The following is a 14,092-nucleotide window of genomic DNA, read 5'->3' as shown; positions in this document are numbered from 1 at the left end:
TTCTGAATACTGTGGTTGCTAGTCGATGTGAACAATTACAAAACCGGACTTATTACTTATGCTAGAGTTTTCTGAAAACTGTATTAGTGGAAAGGAAAAGGAAGACCATCACGCACATCTTCTGGAAAATGGAGGGGGGAAAGACAGTGATAACACACATCCCTTTCCATACACACAGATTTCAATCCAATACCAAACAACATGGATGATAAAGCAAGCCTTCATTTCTCAATTACTGAGAAGACGTGGGCAAATGGATTTAAGGCCTTAAGAAATTACATTTTATTTGTCGTGAATGTATACATAGAGGAGACAAGAGGGAGATTACTCTACCTACAGTAAAAGACTCCTAGTTAAGAGGAACAAACACTAAAAAGGGATGACCCCCAAGTGAGTTGTTCCTACCCAATACTATATTTTACTGTAATCACATGTGGAAGAACTGACTGGTCTAGTCTCTAAACCAAAGGAAGAGCACCACAGGCTAGTTAATTCTGCATTTATTAACAGCTACTCACAAATTCCCTCTCAATTTGGTCTTCTGTCCACAAAATTAGCAGCCATGAAGCAGGAGCTGTTCATGCAGGAAAAATCATTGGAACAAATGCTAATACCTTCTTCCTGAATATTCAGATATTGGCCAGATCTAAGATTAAAAATAAAAAGGCAGTTGAAGAAATTTTGAGAAGCATACTAACCTGCCACCAGTTTGGGTCTTCTCTGTTTACAATCTGAAGAATTTCTCCTTTTGAAAACTTCAATCCTGCTTCTTTGCAGGGTATCAGGTTATCATTGTATGGATTATAATCAAAATGACATTTCACAAATACCTAAAACACAGCACAATTAAAAATACTAGAGATGTATCATTTGTCACGGGATTTCTGAAATCTTTTTCAAAGCACTGTGATTTAATTGTAACTGACAATGTATTAAGCACTTCAACTAAGGAACTTGTTTTCTTTAAATAAGTATAAAATTATTAGAACATTAATAATTTGGTATCAGAGAAGAAAATAAGAAATAAATGTTAGTACTACATTAAGTTTTTGTTTCTATTTTTAACTTCTAATTGTAAATCAATGGAGTTTGACAATTGTTTTCTTCCACCATCCTTACTCTTTCTCCCAATCTTTTCATGTGATTTTCCAACCAACACTGCGTAATTTTTATGCAAGTAAATGCTACTTTCTAATTAACATTCTGAATTAATATATGCAGCTGATTTAAGGCATGTATTTCAGATATAATAGGATTGACTTCTTAAAAGTTTCCTGAAGCAAAAATTACATACTAAAAGTTCATATTGAAATCAGACCTGAAATATATTTATTAAACTTAAAAACCAAAAAACAAAATACAACCCACTTTCATCCCTGGTAATAACATATATCTTTAATCACACAGATTCACACTAGCCAAAATTAGTGTGGAAAATACTTTTCTGGAATCATCTTGCTTTGATGTAAATGATCACCATTAAATTAATTGTAAGACAAATACTGAAAAAGCCTTGAAATTATTTTCCAATTTAAATTCATTTAACCACACACATTTCCTTCAAATCTGTTTTATTAATAAAAGTATGTCAGTTACCACTATTAGTTATGATCTCCAATATCCAAAATATTTAGTTTATTAATTTTAATTTGAATTCTAATTAAGTTAAGCATTTTCAGTATTTGATGGCAAGTTCAGAGCAATTACTTTCTTAATACAGACTTTTTTCAGGCATATTTATAGAAATTCAAATTTTATCTGCTAAGGAACTGACTTAGTATTAATCAGCAGGTAAACTAGCAAGCAGGAAAGCACATAATTAGTCAAAATAACAATGTTATTTTTCTATTTATCATACTTCTATAAATATAACCAAACAAGATATTCAAATAACACAAGCAGATATATTACATTATTAGTGTACTAAAATGTAATGTGATGGATGCACATTAAAATAATTTAAAAATAACTAAATTTGGGAACATGACAAAATTTTAGTTACTTACAACTAGATGATTTTGATACAAAGCATTCAGAATATTTTCAATAACTTTTGAAAGGCTAAATATTAATGCTTAAAAAATCAGTAAGCCAATAATTTTTTTCCTGATATACAATTTTAGAAGTATCTCAAAGGCAAGCATACAAACAGTATTAAGATCGCTAAAATGTGACAATTGGCTAACTTGACAATGGCATGCAGCTCAATGTTTTGGCAATGGAAAAAACCCAAAATGATTAAGTGTAATTAAGGTAAATTTAGCTGGCTGATAAGACAGAAAAACAGAGTACCAGAGAATGTCCTGGAATGACATCATACCTGACGGACGTGTGATGGATGCCTCTCCATATTGATGCAACTCTAAAAATACATTTTTCATTGCATAAATAAAGCCAGACTTTAAACTGATAATAAATTAACAAAATACAAACAAACTACTGGCCCATTTTTACTTCACTCATTTGGTAAAGCAACTACTTCCCTAATTGTCCATAGGCTATAACACCTGAAAATGATACAAGCAAAAGTTAGAGGCGTTTGAGATGAGGCAGAGAAGAAGGATGGATATGCAAAGTTGTAAAAATACTTGGATACTCCTTACTTCTCAAGAAAGCTGCACTGAATTAATAGTAAGAGGATCCTGTCATCTAACCATGAATGTGTTTATTATTCTTATCTGTGGGACAGAATATATTTTGTAACAAAAGGCTCAGACTTTCTGAGTTAGTCCAAGTTTCAAATATTCATTTCCCTACTCTCATCAAATTGTTCTGGAAATGTCATTATTTGTCAAACAAACCACATCTCTCCAATGTAAAAGATTTCTGGAAGAAGGAATTTTATTTTTTCATTAACCAAATTAGTTTTGGAACATTACTCTCAAGCTCAAAAACTCAGATTAAACTAGTTTTACTCTGAACTTTGAAAATTTGTCTGAAAAATCAATGAACCCAACCTTTGATCTAAACATTTTGTAATGACCTTTAAATCACAGAGTTTTGACTAGGTTTAGTATAACTGTATTTTATTAAGTACATTTTAAAGTGTTTCATTAATAGGCTATGGATGTTAACTGTTCATTGGTTATTAAGAAGTTACTAAATACAACCGGCTAATATATTTCAATCTCATATTCTTATCTCTAACAGAACTGAGTAACCAACAATCTAAAGTAGAAGGAAGAGAAAAAAGAAAGTACAAATGGCTTTTAAATACAGGAGGAGATGTTAACCTCACTCAGAGTAGAAATACAAATTAAAACTATATTATAATAACATTTCCTTCCTGTCACATTAGCAGGAATCCAAATATTTGATAACATTCTGTAGATAGGAAAATGCCTATTGGCCCATAGTCCTAACAGGTTGGTGGAAGAACTGGTTTAATCCCTTGGGAGGACAATTCAGCAAAGCTATCAAAATTATAAATGCAAAAAACTTCTGACCTAGTAATCCACCTCTGGGAATGTGTTCAACAGCAGTGTTACTCAGATATGTGCAAAATGACTTATGTAGAAGACTATTAACAATTGAATATGTCCTAATCACAAAAGATTGGAAGCAATCTTCACTGTTTAACAATAGGGGGTGAGGACTAGACTGGTAGTAGATTAGGAGGGAGATTTCAGCTGAATACATATTCCTATTTCTTGACTTCTAGAACCATGGGAATGATTCACCTATTCAAAAATTAAATTCTTATGGTACTGAAAGTAGAGATAAAATGACTCCCACTTCTGACTAAGAGAAGTAACAAGGACTCACCCTCTAAACTGAAACAACTAAAATACTGGACAAAACATATGAAATGTTTGTCAAGACATCAGACAACAAAGACAGTGATCCCTAAAAACTGGAAATAAACAAGATGAACTACACAATTGCCCCAATTAACTGCACAGAAAAAGTTTGCAGGTTGTAACCCAGGAAGGGGGACTCTAGGTAGAGCCTGGTGGTCTCCAAATTGAGGAGATGAGCTGAGAGACAGGGAGATCAAGGGGGTTACAGTGCACAGAACAGAGTGACAGTGACGAAAGGGTTACACAGAGAAAGGGCTCAAGAACTAGAGGACTCCCTCCAGCATTCAGCTGAATACTGATCAGTGCATGTCATGAGTATGATCAGGTAAAGAATCAGCATTATGGGGAACAATATCAGGAGGTCATGAAGGGTCAGAAATAGTTTCTGTTATCACCAGTGTGAGTGGAAAAACTTCATAATTCATGGAGCATTCAGTGTTCGGAAGGGTTTTGCCCTAGATTTAATCCTACTCTGGTTGCACCTAACAAAGCTTAAAAAGCACAATCTGAAAGGATCTAATTGCTCCCACATAATGTAACTATCCTAGAACAAAACCTGAGAATATTTCTAAGAATACAAAAATATCCAGCACTCAGCAAGGTAAAATTCGTATCTGGAAGCCAATCAAAAATAACCAGACATGCAAATAAGCAGGAAAATACAACCTAAAATATGGAAAAAAATGAACCAATTAAGAGTGACCTGGAAATGACAAATGGGACTGATTTAGTAGGCAAGGACAATAAAATAGTTATTTTAAACTTTATATATTGTAGTCATATGTTCAAGAAGCTGGAGGAAGGATTCGGCATGTTAGGTAGAAACACGGCAGATATAAAAAGGTTCCATTCAAATTTCTAGAGATGAAAACAAAAATATCTGAGATGCAAAGTACACTGGGTATGATAAATAGATTAGACATTTTAGAAAAAATAATAATAAATTTGAAGACAAAGCAATAGAAACTGTCCGACATGAAAAAGTGGGAGAAAACAAGACTGAATAAATGAAAAGAGTATCAGTGAGCTATGGGGCAACTTCAAGGAGCCTAACATGTATAACTGGTGTCACCAAAGGACAGGAGTAACAGAGGAACAGAAAAAATATTCCAAGTAATAACAATCAAAAAATGTCCAAATCTAATGAAAGACTCTTTTTAACAACTGAAAAGAAACTGGAAAAATTGGATACCTACATGCAAAAACAAAAACCCCAAACCAATGCTTTGATCCATATCTTATACCCTACATAAAAACGCAGTGTAAATGGATCACAGAGCCCGATGTAGAGTACACAATTATAAAACTTTTAGAAGAAAACATAGGAAAAAATCTTTATAACCATGTGTTGTACAAAGATTTTTTCACACAGAACAAAAGCATGATCCATAAAAAAAATGGACAAATTAGAGTTCATCAAAATTAAGAATGTCTGCTCTTTGTATTACTGTTAAGAGAATGAAGACAAGCCCCTTCTCACTTGGAGAAAATCTTTGTAAATCATAATTTCGATAAAGTACTTGTATCAAGACATAAAGAACTCTCAAAGCTAAATAATAAGGAAAAAACCAACTCAATAAAAAATGGATGAAAGATTTGAAGACATCACCAATGTAGTCATAAGCATGGCAAATAAGCACATGAAAAGATGCTCAATATTAGCAGTCATTACGGAAATGCAAATTAAAATCATGATGAGACACCATGACACACCTATTAGAATGGCTAAAATTATAAAGACTGACCACACCAAATGCTGGTGAAGATGTACAGTAATTGCAACTTTCCTATAGTCCTGGTGGGAATGCAATTAGTACAACCACTTTTTTTTTTTTTTGGCGGTACATGGGCCTCTCACTGTTGTGGCCTCTCCCGTTGTGGAGCACAGGCTCCAGATGCGCAGGCTCAGCGGCCATGGCTAATGGGCTCAGCCGCTCTGCGGCATGTGGGATCCTCCCGGACCGGGGCATGAACCCGTGTACCCTGCATCGGCAGGCGGACTCTCAACCACTGTGCCACCAGGGAAGCCCAGTACAACCACTTTTGAAAACAGTATGGCCATTTACAAGTTCAACATATACCTACCAAATGACCCGGTACTTCAACTCTTAGGTAATTTACCTGAGGGACTTACATGTAAATGTCCATAGCATCTTTATTTATAATAGCCCCAAATTGGAAACAACAAAAATGTTCATTAGCCAGTTAGTGGATAATCAAACTGTGGTACAGCGATGCAATAGAATACTACTTGTTAATAAAAAGGAATCAACTACTGATACACATAAAAACATGCATAAATCCCCAAATAATTATGCTGAGTGAAAGAAGTCAGATTTTTTAAAAAAGCAAAATCAAAGGATTCATGTTGTACGAATCCATTTATATAAAAATATAGAAAATGTAAGCTAACTTATAGTGACAGAAAGCAGAGCAGTACTTGCCTGGCATGAAGGTTGGGCTGGGGGTAAGGAGCAGGCGGGGAGGATTACAGCGGACCCAAGAAAACTTCTGGGGGTGATACATACTGTCACTGTCGCGACTGTGTTGAGGGTTTCATGGGTACATAATAGATATGTCCACATTTATTAACTGTATGCTTTAAGTATATGCTATTTATACAAACTTTACCTCAAAGGTACCTTTAAAAAGGAAAGCTAAAACTAGTCAAAGTACTGACAAAATAAAATATTGCACAGGAGTATGCTGCGCCTATGCAAAGGATAGTAATTAGCAGAAGAAGAAAAATCATCAAATGGATGAAAGGCTGGAGAAACATCTCCAATCATGACCTTTGTCGTAAATCAGAAGGAGGCTGGTAATTCGTTTGGGAATGTGCTGGCTGAACATGGTACAAGTGCTGCGTACACACTCTCAGTCTCAAACCATAGTTTCAGGTCCACCTGAGTTTGCACATCAGAGTAAGTGACAAGGTAGTGAATGCAGTGATCAGAGTTGCTAAGAAGTTCTCTACAATAGTAACAGATAATTAAGGGAGAATGTTCTTTTTCTAAAGATTTTCAATGTATGAACTCAGCCTATTCAAATGCACACACACAAACAACGTATTTTGAGATCAGCAAGGAAACTAGATTATATATTTGGTTTAAAAAGCTTTCAGGGGCAGTTCACACTTATGTATGGTAAATAACCATATGTGGGCCACAAATTTAAGCTTCTGTTAGTTAAAAAAAATACATTAAAAAAAATTTATTAACCTGGCTGCTCTGAAATCATACTACTAATAATTCTTAATTGACATTACATTTGAGTCATTAGTTCATGCAAGGCCTGCTTTTATTTTTTTATTTTGTTAGTTTTAAAAATATAATAAAAGCCATGAGCTTGCCACTCAAAGCAGAGGCTAGAAACCTACATGGTCCTCCTGCCCACATTCCATTCCATCCCACCACCCTCGCTTCCCAACAATGAAGGTAACCCTCATCCTGAATCTTGTGTCCACAAACTCCTTGCTTTCCTTTTTGTATAGTTTTATTAAACCTATATGTAATCTGTAAAAGTATATATATATGGTTATTTAAAACTTAAAATAGACAGTATCATGCTCTGTGCATGTACTCTTTTGGGGAACTGACATGCTTGTTAACATGTTTCTAGCTATACATATTGCTCTAAGAAATTATGTGTCTTAGTATATGTAAACATTCAACCCTAATAATGCTAAACCTTTTTCCTCCCAACGTGGTTATACCAATTTGCACTGCCACCAGCAATGTAGAAGAAATACTCTATATTCACAGCTACATTTTTTGCCAACTGAATGTTATAAAATGGTATCTCACATTGTGACTTTTAATATCTCTTCATATGTTTACTGATCATGTTATCCCCTTTTACTTGATTTGTGTATGTAGAGTTTCATATATTATCCTGTGAATAATCAATTTCATTCATTGAATAGTCTTTCTCACTGAAAGACATATCATCTCTGTCAGATATCAAAGAAATGTATGTGTGTAGGTCTCTTTCTGAACTCTCTCTTCCATTGTTCATTCTGTCTAGTCCTAAGCCAATAATACCACCTATCTTAATTCCTACACATTAATAATAAGCCCCTTCTTCCTGCTTTCCTGCCTCAAAAGTGTCTTGGCTATGCATCTTATCAAATACCATGAAAAAACTTACTGAAATTTTCACTGGAATTGAACTGAATCTACAAGTCAATTTAAGGAAAACTGATATCTTCATAATATTGTCTTCCTGTCCATGAACACGATATATCTGTTTACTTAGATCTTATTAATTTTTTGTGCATGGAGGTCTTGAATATTTTTGTCAGATTTATTCCTAGACATAAATGTGACATTCTCTGACTCTATTATAAATATCCTAGTTAATTTCTAGATGTTTACTTATGGCATATAGAAATGCAACTGACTTTTGTATATTAATCTTATTTTCAAGTATCTTGCTAAATGATTTCTAATAATTTATAGTTTGGGGGGTTTCAAATAAAAAATCTTACTATTTGAAAATAATATTTTATTTTCTCATTTCCAAGTCTTTTGCTTCCATAATTAATTTATTTTTTTCTTCATGCACTTATGGAACTTTCCATAAAATACTGAACATAAGTGGCGCTAATGAACATCCTTCTCTAGTTCTGAATTTTTTTAACAAAGCAATGACTTTATTAATCCTTGTTTTAAAACTTTATGTTCTGGCTTCTTTGGCTTAATTAACTGCAAATAAATAACTGTATAAACAATAATTTTAAAAGCAGCAGTGTCCAAGAGCCTCAGAATTTAAAATATTACAGGTTTTGATATTTCACTATATCCTAAACAAAATTTTTTAGGAGTCAAAATTCTTGAAGTTTCTTTCTTTTTTTTTCAAAGAAGTGGTCAATTCCCTTTGCTTCACTGTTGGAAGCCTCATCAAAATTCTGAACAAGATCACCCTCCTCCCCAATAGCAAGTGGAGCTTTTCCATCCAGCTTATGCCAGGATCTTGAAAACTTGTTGACACCAAGCTGGTCTAAGATTGGGGTGACCTTTCGGTCAAGGGCTTTGTCTCAGCATGGCTGGTAATGGTAAAAGTGTTTGCTGCCAGAGACCTCTGAGCGTTAGGACTGTTAAGGTGGATCATCACTCCTTGGTTTGCAAATATATTTACCTCTTTAAAAGACAGAGATAACTAGAGAATGGACTTGAGGATATGGGGAGGGGGAAGGGTAAGCTGTGACAAAGTGAAAGAGCGGCATGGACATATATACACTACCAAACGTAAGGTAGATAGCTAGTGGGAAGCAGCCGCATAGCACAGGGAGATCAGCTCCGTGCTTTGTGACCGCCTGGAGGGGTGGGATAGGGAGGGTGGGAGGGAGACGCAAAAGGGAGGGGATATGGGAACATATGTATATGTATAACTGATTAAATTTGTTATAAAGCAAAAAAAAAAAAGTCAGAGATACTGTTTATTCCTAGTTTCTTTAAGGAGAACTGAAGATTTTTTATCATCTGTGGTAACAGATATTTGTAATATCATCTGTTAATCTATATATCATCTGAGGGTGGTTCCTTTTTATCCTCACAATTATGCCTGAAGTTTGGCAAGTTCTCTTGGTTTATGGTGGGTTTTTCTCATCTTAGGGTGGAAAGTGGGCTTCACAGGGGCCTGGGGTTGGCACTCAAGTAGTCTCAGGCAGACCAGCTTAGACTCCAGTTCCTGATTTTAAAGAGAAATGCTTCTAACAGTCAACTATTGAGAATGTTTTAGGTTTTTTAATTAAAAATATAAGATTAAGGAGGTTCTTTCCTGTTCCTAATTTAGTAATCTTTTTTTAAAAAAATCATAAATAAGTATTGAATTTTATCAAATTCTCTACTGATATTTTTCTCCTTTAATCTGTTAATGTGTTTGGTTACATATATGGATTTTCTAACATGAAACTATCCTAGCATACATAGGATAAATCCAACTTGGACATGTTGTAGTATCTTTTTTATATATTGTTAAATTTCATTTGCTAATATATTACTGAGAATTCTTACATGTATATCCTTGAGTGAAATAAAACTGTAATTTCTTTTCATAACATTTTTGGCACCTGGGTCATAATGGCCTCAAAGAGAGAATTCCCATCAATTTGGCCTTAAATAAAGAAATGGAATTTTAAACAGCCTTTGGAAACCCAACATACATGTAAGTTGGAGAACTTCAGAATTAGCTGCAACTTCTAACCCATCCTGATCTTCAAATTAAAAATATAGATTCTTAGGTCTCATGAAAGATTTTGGATTTTTAGTAAGCACCTCAAATGTTACTGATAAAGATGATCCACTGACCATGCTTTGAAAAACAGCACCCTGGTATGGAGACTTCCTGGCTTCCATCTGCTCTCACGGCAATAAGAGAAAGAGTTAAGACAGGCCCAGCAGGACTACATGGTGGAGCTTCCAGTGAGTGAAAGAGGGGCAGAGTTGGAAAAGCTGAAAGCCCTTGATTCCCATTAGTGTCTCTTCGTAAGAGGACCACAGTGTGCCCAGGACAGTTGTATTCCAGCATAATTAGTAATCATTCCCCCTCTCACTTTAAAAATGTCCCAGTTTGGCTGTGTTTTCTCTCTCCTGTTGGAAAGCTTCATGTTAGAGTCTTCTTTTTTATGGTAAGATAGGTCTGAGACTGCCTCAGGCTTGGATGGAAGGCCTCTCCTTCCCCATTTCAATGCCCTCTCCCAGTTCTGAAGGCTAAATAAAAAGCAGAGTTTGAGAAGGCACAGGATGGACAAAAATGTATGCCTAAGATAGGGCTAAATACCCTTGCATTTCACATCATTCAGACAATTCACGAGGTGCAGAACCTACAAAGGAATTTGGGCCAAAGCCCTAGCTACTAATATCACAAAACTTACTTTTTCCCATAAAAGTCCATCATAGCCATGGTGAGCTGGTAGGAATTCTGAAGTGTGAACCACAGGGGGAAAAAAAAATCTTTCTAACTATCACAACTAATATATAATTTAAAAATAAGTACATAAATCTTAAGTTCTACTTTTCCAATCTACTCAGGTGTCAACTGAGGAAAAAAGGTAGTCTGAGAGGTACTAGTTATTTAAAATGTCTAATTTCTAACACCAGTTCTTTCATGATTCTTTTCCTTGAAGGCAAGGTCTCTACCCTTCATTTGAACCAAAGTTCACTATAAGCTTCTGTATTTTCAGAAATCCAATTTACATACTAAAATTCATGACTGACTATTCTTATCCTCCAAAGAATATAAAGCAGGTATTCAACACATCTTATTTCAAAGAATTGTATGGAAATATAAACACTAGTCTTTTAAATTATATTATCAATATTAAAATAAAATATACTGGCAGTACCTTATGTAAAAGACCTATAATTTTATTCACACATGAAATAATAAATTTATGAAATAAACCTGAATAATTAAAGGCATCTAAAACATTGATATTTCCTATGTCTTCAGTATCTAGATTCAACAACCCTCTCTCTCCTCAGTTCCAACATGCTTACCATAATTGTCAACTGTTCCTTTGCCATTACTTTATTACTTTTTCCTTCTTTACCACTTCTTTACAATCACAACACCACCACCTCATCGCCAGCATCACAACAATAGCAGCAGCTACTTGCTGAGCACTCAGGATGTGCCAGGTGCTGCTGTGAGAGCTTAATGTGAATTAACTCATTTGATCCTTACAACAATCTTTTAAGAAAAGAAATATCCCAACTCTACAGATGAGAAAACAAAGCACAGAGAGAATAATCTAATAAGTGGTGGCACAGGTATCTGAACCAAAGCAGTTGTCACAGCCTTCCATTAGAGTTGCCTTTCACAAATTACCCCACACCTTCAAAAATCTGCTTTCTGACTACACGATCACATCTCTCTCCCTTTTGAAATTCACTCAACATAATGAGGTTAGATGATCACTGTCAATAAAACATTCCTCTGCTTAATAATCTATTTTACCTAAAAATTAGTTACAAAATGTAGATCAAATGCGTACAAATCAGGTGTTCAAGATTCTTTTCATTTTGGACCCATCCTCTCTCTCTGGCCTCATTCTCTATTTAACCCATCACAGGAACACTTAGCTAGAGGTAATAAGGACTACATGCTTATTTTCTCACACAGCCTGGAACATAACAGGTGTCAAAAACATTTGCTAGATTAATGACTAAAAGGCTTTATGGTTTTTCTCATACCTAGCTGTAGGTTACTGAAATGCTAGGGTTCATGGTGTTCACAAAGAGATTTCTTTCCTAATTCCTTTTGAATAGTAAGATGATATTGTTTAAAAATCCAAAAATTCACCCATGATGAAATAAGGCACTTTAGAACAATTAAACCAGATAGTTTTTTCTCTTCTCTTCTCCTTAGCAAAAAAGTAGCAACTGGTGGCTCTACCCAACAGTGTGATTAAAGAAATAAAAGCATTCTTAATATTAGCAAGAACTTTATTACTAACCTGTTGAGGAATAATGGTATCTCTATAGCTTGGTAAAATTTTCAGGGTGACACTTCCACTAATATTTTTCAGTAATTCTTGTAATTCCTTTGGATTGTTTCCAACCTCATGGCCATTGACTTCTTTAATGATATCTCCCACATGAAGCAGACCCTGTCGATCTATCATCCCTCCATGAAGGATTCGGGCAATTACCAGATCATTATTTTCAACCCTAAATGTTACACCCTAAAGGAAATAAGGAATGGAATTATTGATTTTAGGTTGTTAAGAAGAAATCTTAAATAGTCATGAACATGTATGTATAATAAAATAATTCCAAAAGTAGGTAAGTGAATCATTCCTACTTTTCCCATGTTCTCTCCTGACTCAATACTTTAATCTCATTAAACCATGTGCAACTGTGACAACATATACCAGGGGTCCATGGCCTGTTAGGAACCGGGCCGCTCAGCAGGAGGTGAGTGGCGGGTGAGGGAGCAAAGTTTCATCTGCTGCTCCCCATCGCTCCCATTACCACCTGAACCATCCCCCCCAACCCCATGGAAACACTGTCTTCCACAAAACCGGTCCCTGGTGCCAAAAAGGTTGGGGACCGCTGACATATACCATCCCTTAAAAAAGGACTTCCATGGTAAGGGTAACTCTGAAAATGAAACATATCTTAGGTTGCATTCCACAGGATAAAAGGAAGCTTGAAGGAGCAAGAAAACGTATTTGTGCATTCTGATGGCCTTGTTCCCGGCTTTTCTCATTTTTCCACTTCACTGTTCTTATAGTCAGAGCCCAGAGGTGAGCATGTTAGCAGGAAATTGTAAACTTCATTACTTATAGAGTCCTACCAACGTCTTCAATTTTTGTTAATTAATTTTTATTGGAGTATAGTATAGTAACTTCAATTTTTCATAACAACCTTCTTCTGTGTTCTGATACTATAGTAAGCAACCTGAGTTTATTTCTTCAAAGGGTATTGGAAAAAAACAGTTATCTTTTGAAATTTTTGCTACTCATCGGCAAACTTCTTCTCACCTCTATTTCAGTTTAACTTTTAACTGTGGTTTAATTTTGCATGCTAAATCAAGTTGAGGGAGCATCAGCTGTGTATTTTATACACAGGCCAAAAAAGACTGATAAAACAAACATGAATAAAGTTTTCATAATGACACAAATTATGAAAGAGAAAAAAAATGAGATAGAGAGTAGTGACTCAGCCACAAGTATGTCAGATTTCAGATTTAAGAGGGCACTGACTTATCAACTCACCAGTGGTTCCCCAGCTCTTTTGTGAATACCAAGAATACGAATGGCATCTACTGGTAATAACTGATTATTGATAGAAGAATTATTCATTTCTGGGCTTGACGGAGGTGACTCATAACACTTTGATGCCACAATATCATGGGCCTCCAAGAGTGACTAGAAGGATTCAAAACAGCCTGTGGTTATTAATTACAGATGGAATAAGTTATTAAAATATAACTTAGTTCATTATCCCAGTAGAGTACTAAAAATTTCCAAGGCACAATTATTAAATTCCCAAATACGAGTTAAATCAAGCACAGAATCTTTTTACGACACATAAGCATGTATCATTTTACTTACTATCAAACAATATTGTATTCCTTGTTTTTTTGTTTTTTTTTTTTTTTTTTGCGGTACGCGGGCCTCTCACTGTTGTGGCCTCTCCCGTTGCGGAGCACAGGCTCCGGACGCGCAGGCTCAGCGGCCATGGCTCACGGGCCCAGCCGCTCCGCGGCACGTGGGATCCTCCCGGACCGGGGCACGAACCCGTGTCCCCTGCATCGGCAGGTGGACTCTCAACCACTGCGCCACC

At 35.4% G+C, this 14,092-nt stretch overlaps 1 protein-coding gene across 5 annotated transcripts in view; it reads right to left on the bottom strand.

Annotated features, from left to right (window-relative positions):
• PALS2 (protein associated with LIN7 2, MAGUK p55 family member) overlaps positions 1 to 14,092 on the bottom strand; it is a 107,878-nt gene that overhangs the window by 17,972 nt on the left and 75,814 nt on the right. For all 5 annotated transcript variants that reach the window (XM_060107870.1, XM_060107869.1, XM_060107871.1 and 2 more), the window contains exons 4-6: positions 13,522 to 13,674; positions 12,259 to 12,486; positions 699 to 830 (exon numbers count right to left, since the gene is read on the bottom strand). In XM_060107870.1, the coding sequence (XP_059963853.1) occupies positions 699 to 830; positions 12,259 to 12,486; positions 13,522 to 13,674 (513 nt within the window). The remainder of the gene's footprint in view (positions 1 to 698; positions 831 to 12,258; positions 12,487 to 13,521; positions 13,675 to 14,092) is intronic.

Source organism: Mesoplodon densirostris, chromosome 9, assembly GCF_025265405.1.
Source record: "Mesoplodon densirostris isolate mMesDen1 chromosome 9, mMesDen1 primary haplotype, whole genome shotgun sequence".
NCBI classification, from domain to species: domain Eukaryota; kingdom Metazoa; phylum Chordata; class Mammalia; order Artiodactyla; family Ziphiidae; genus Mesoplodon; species Mesoplodon densirostris.
Note: the sequence above shows the minus strand (reverse complement) of the source record. Positions and strands in the feature narration are given on the sequence as shown.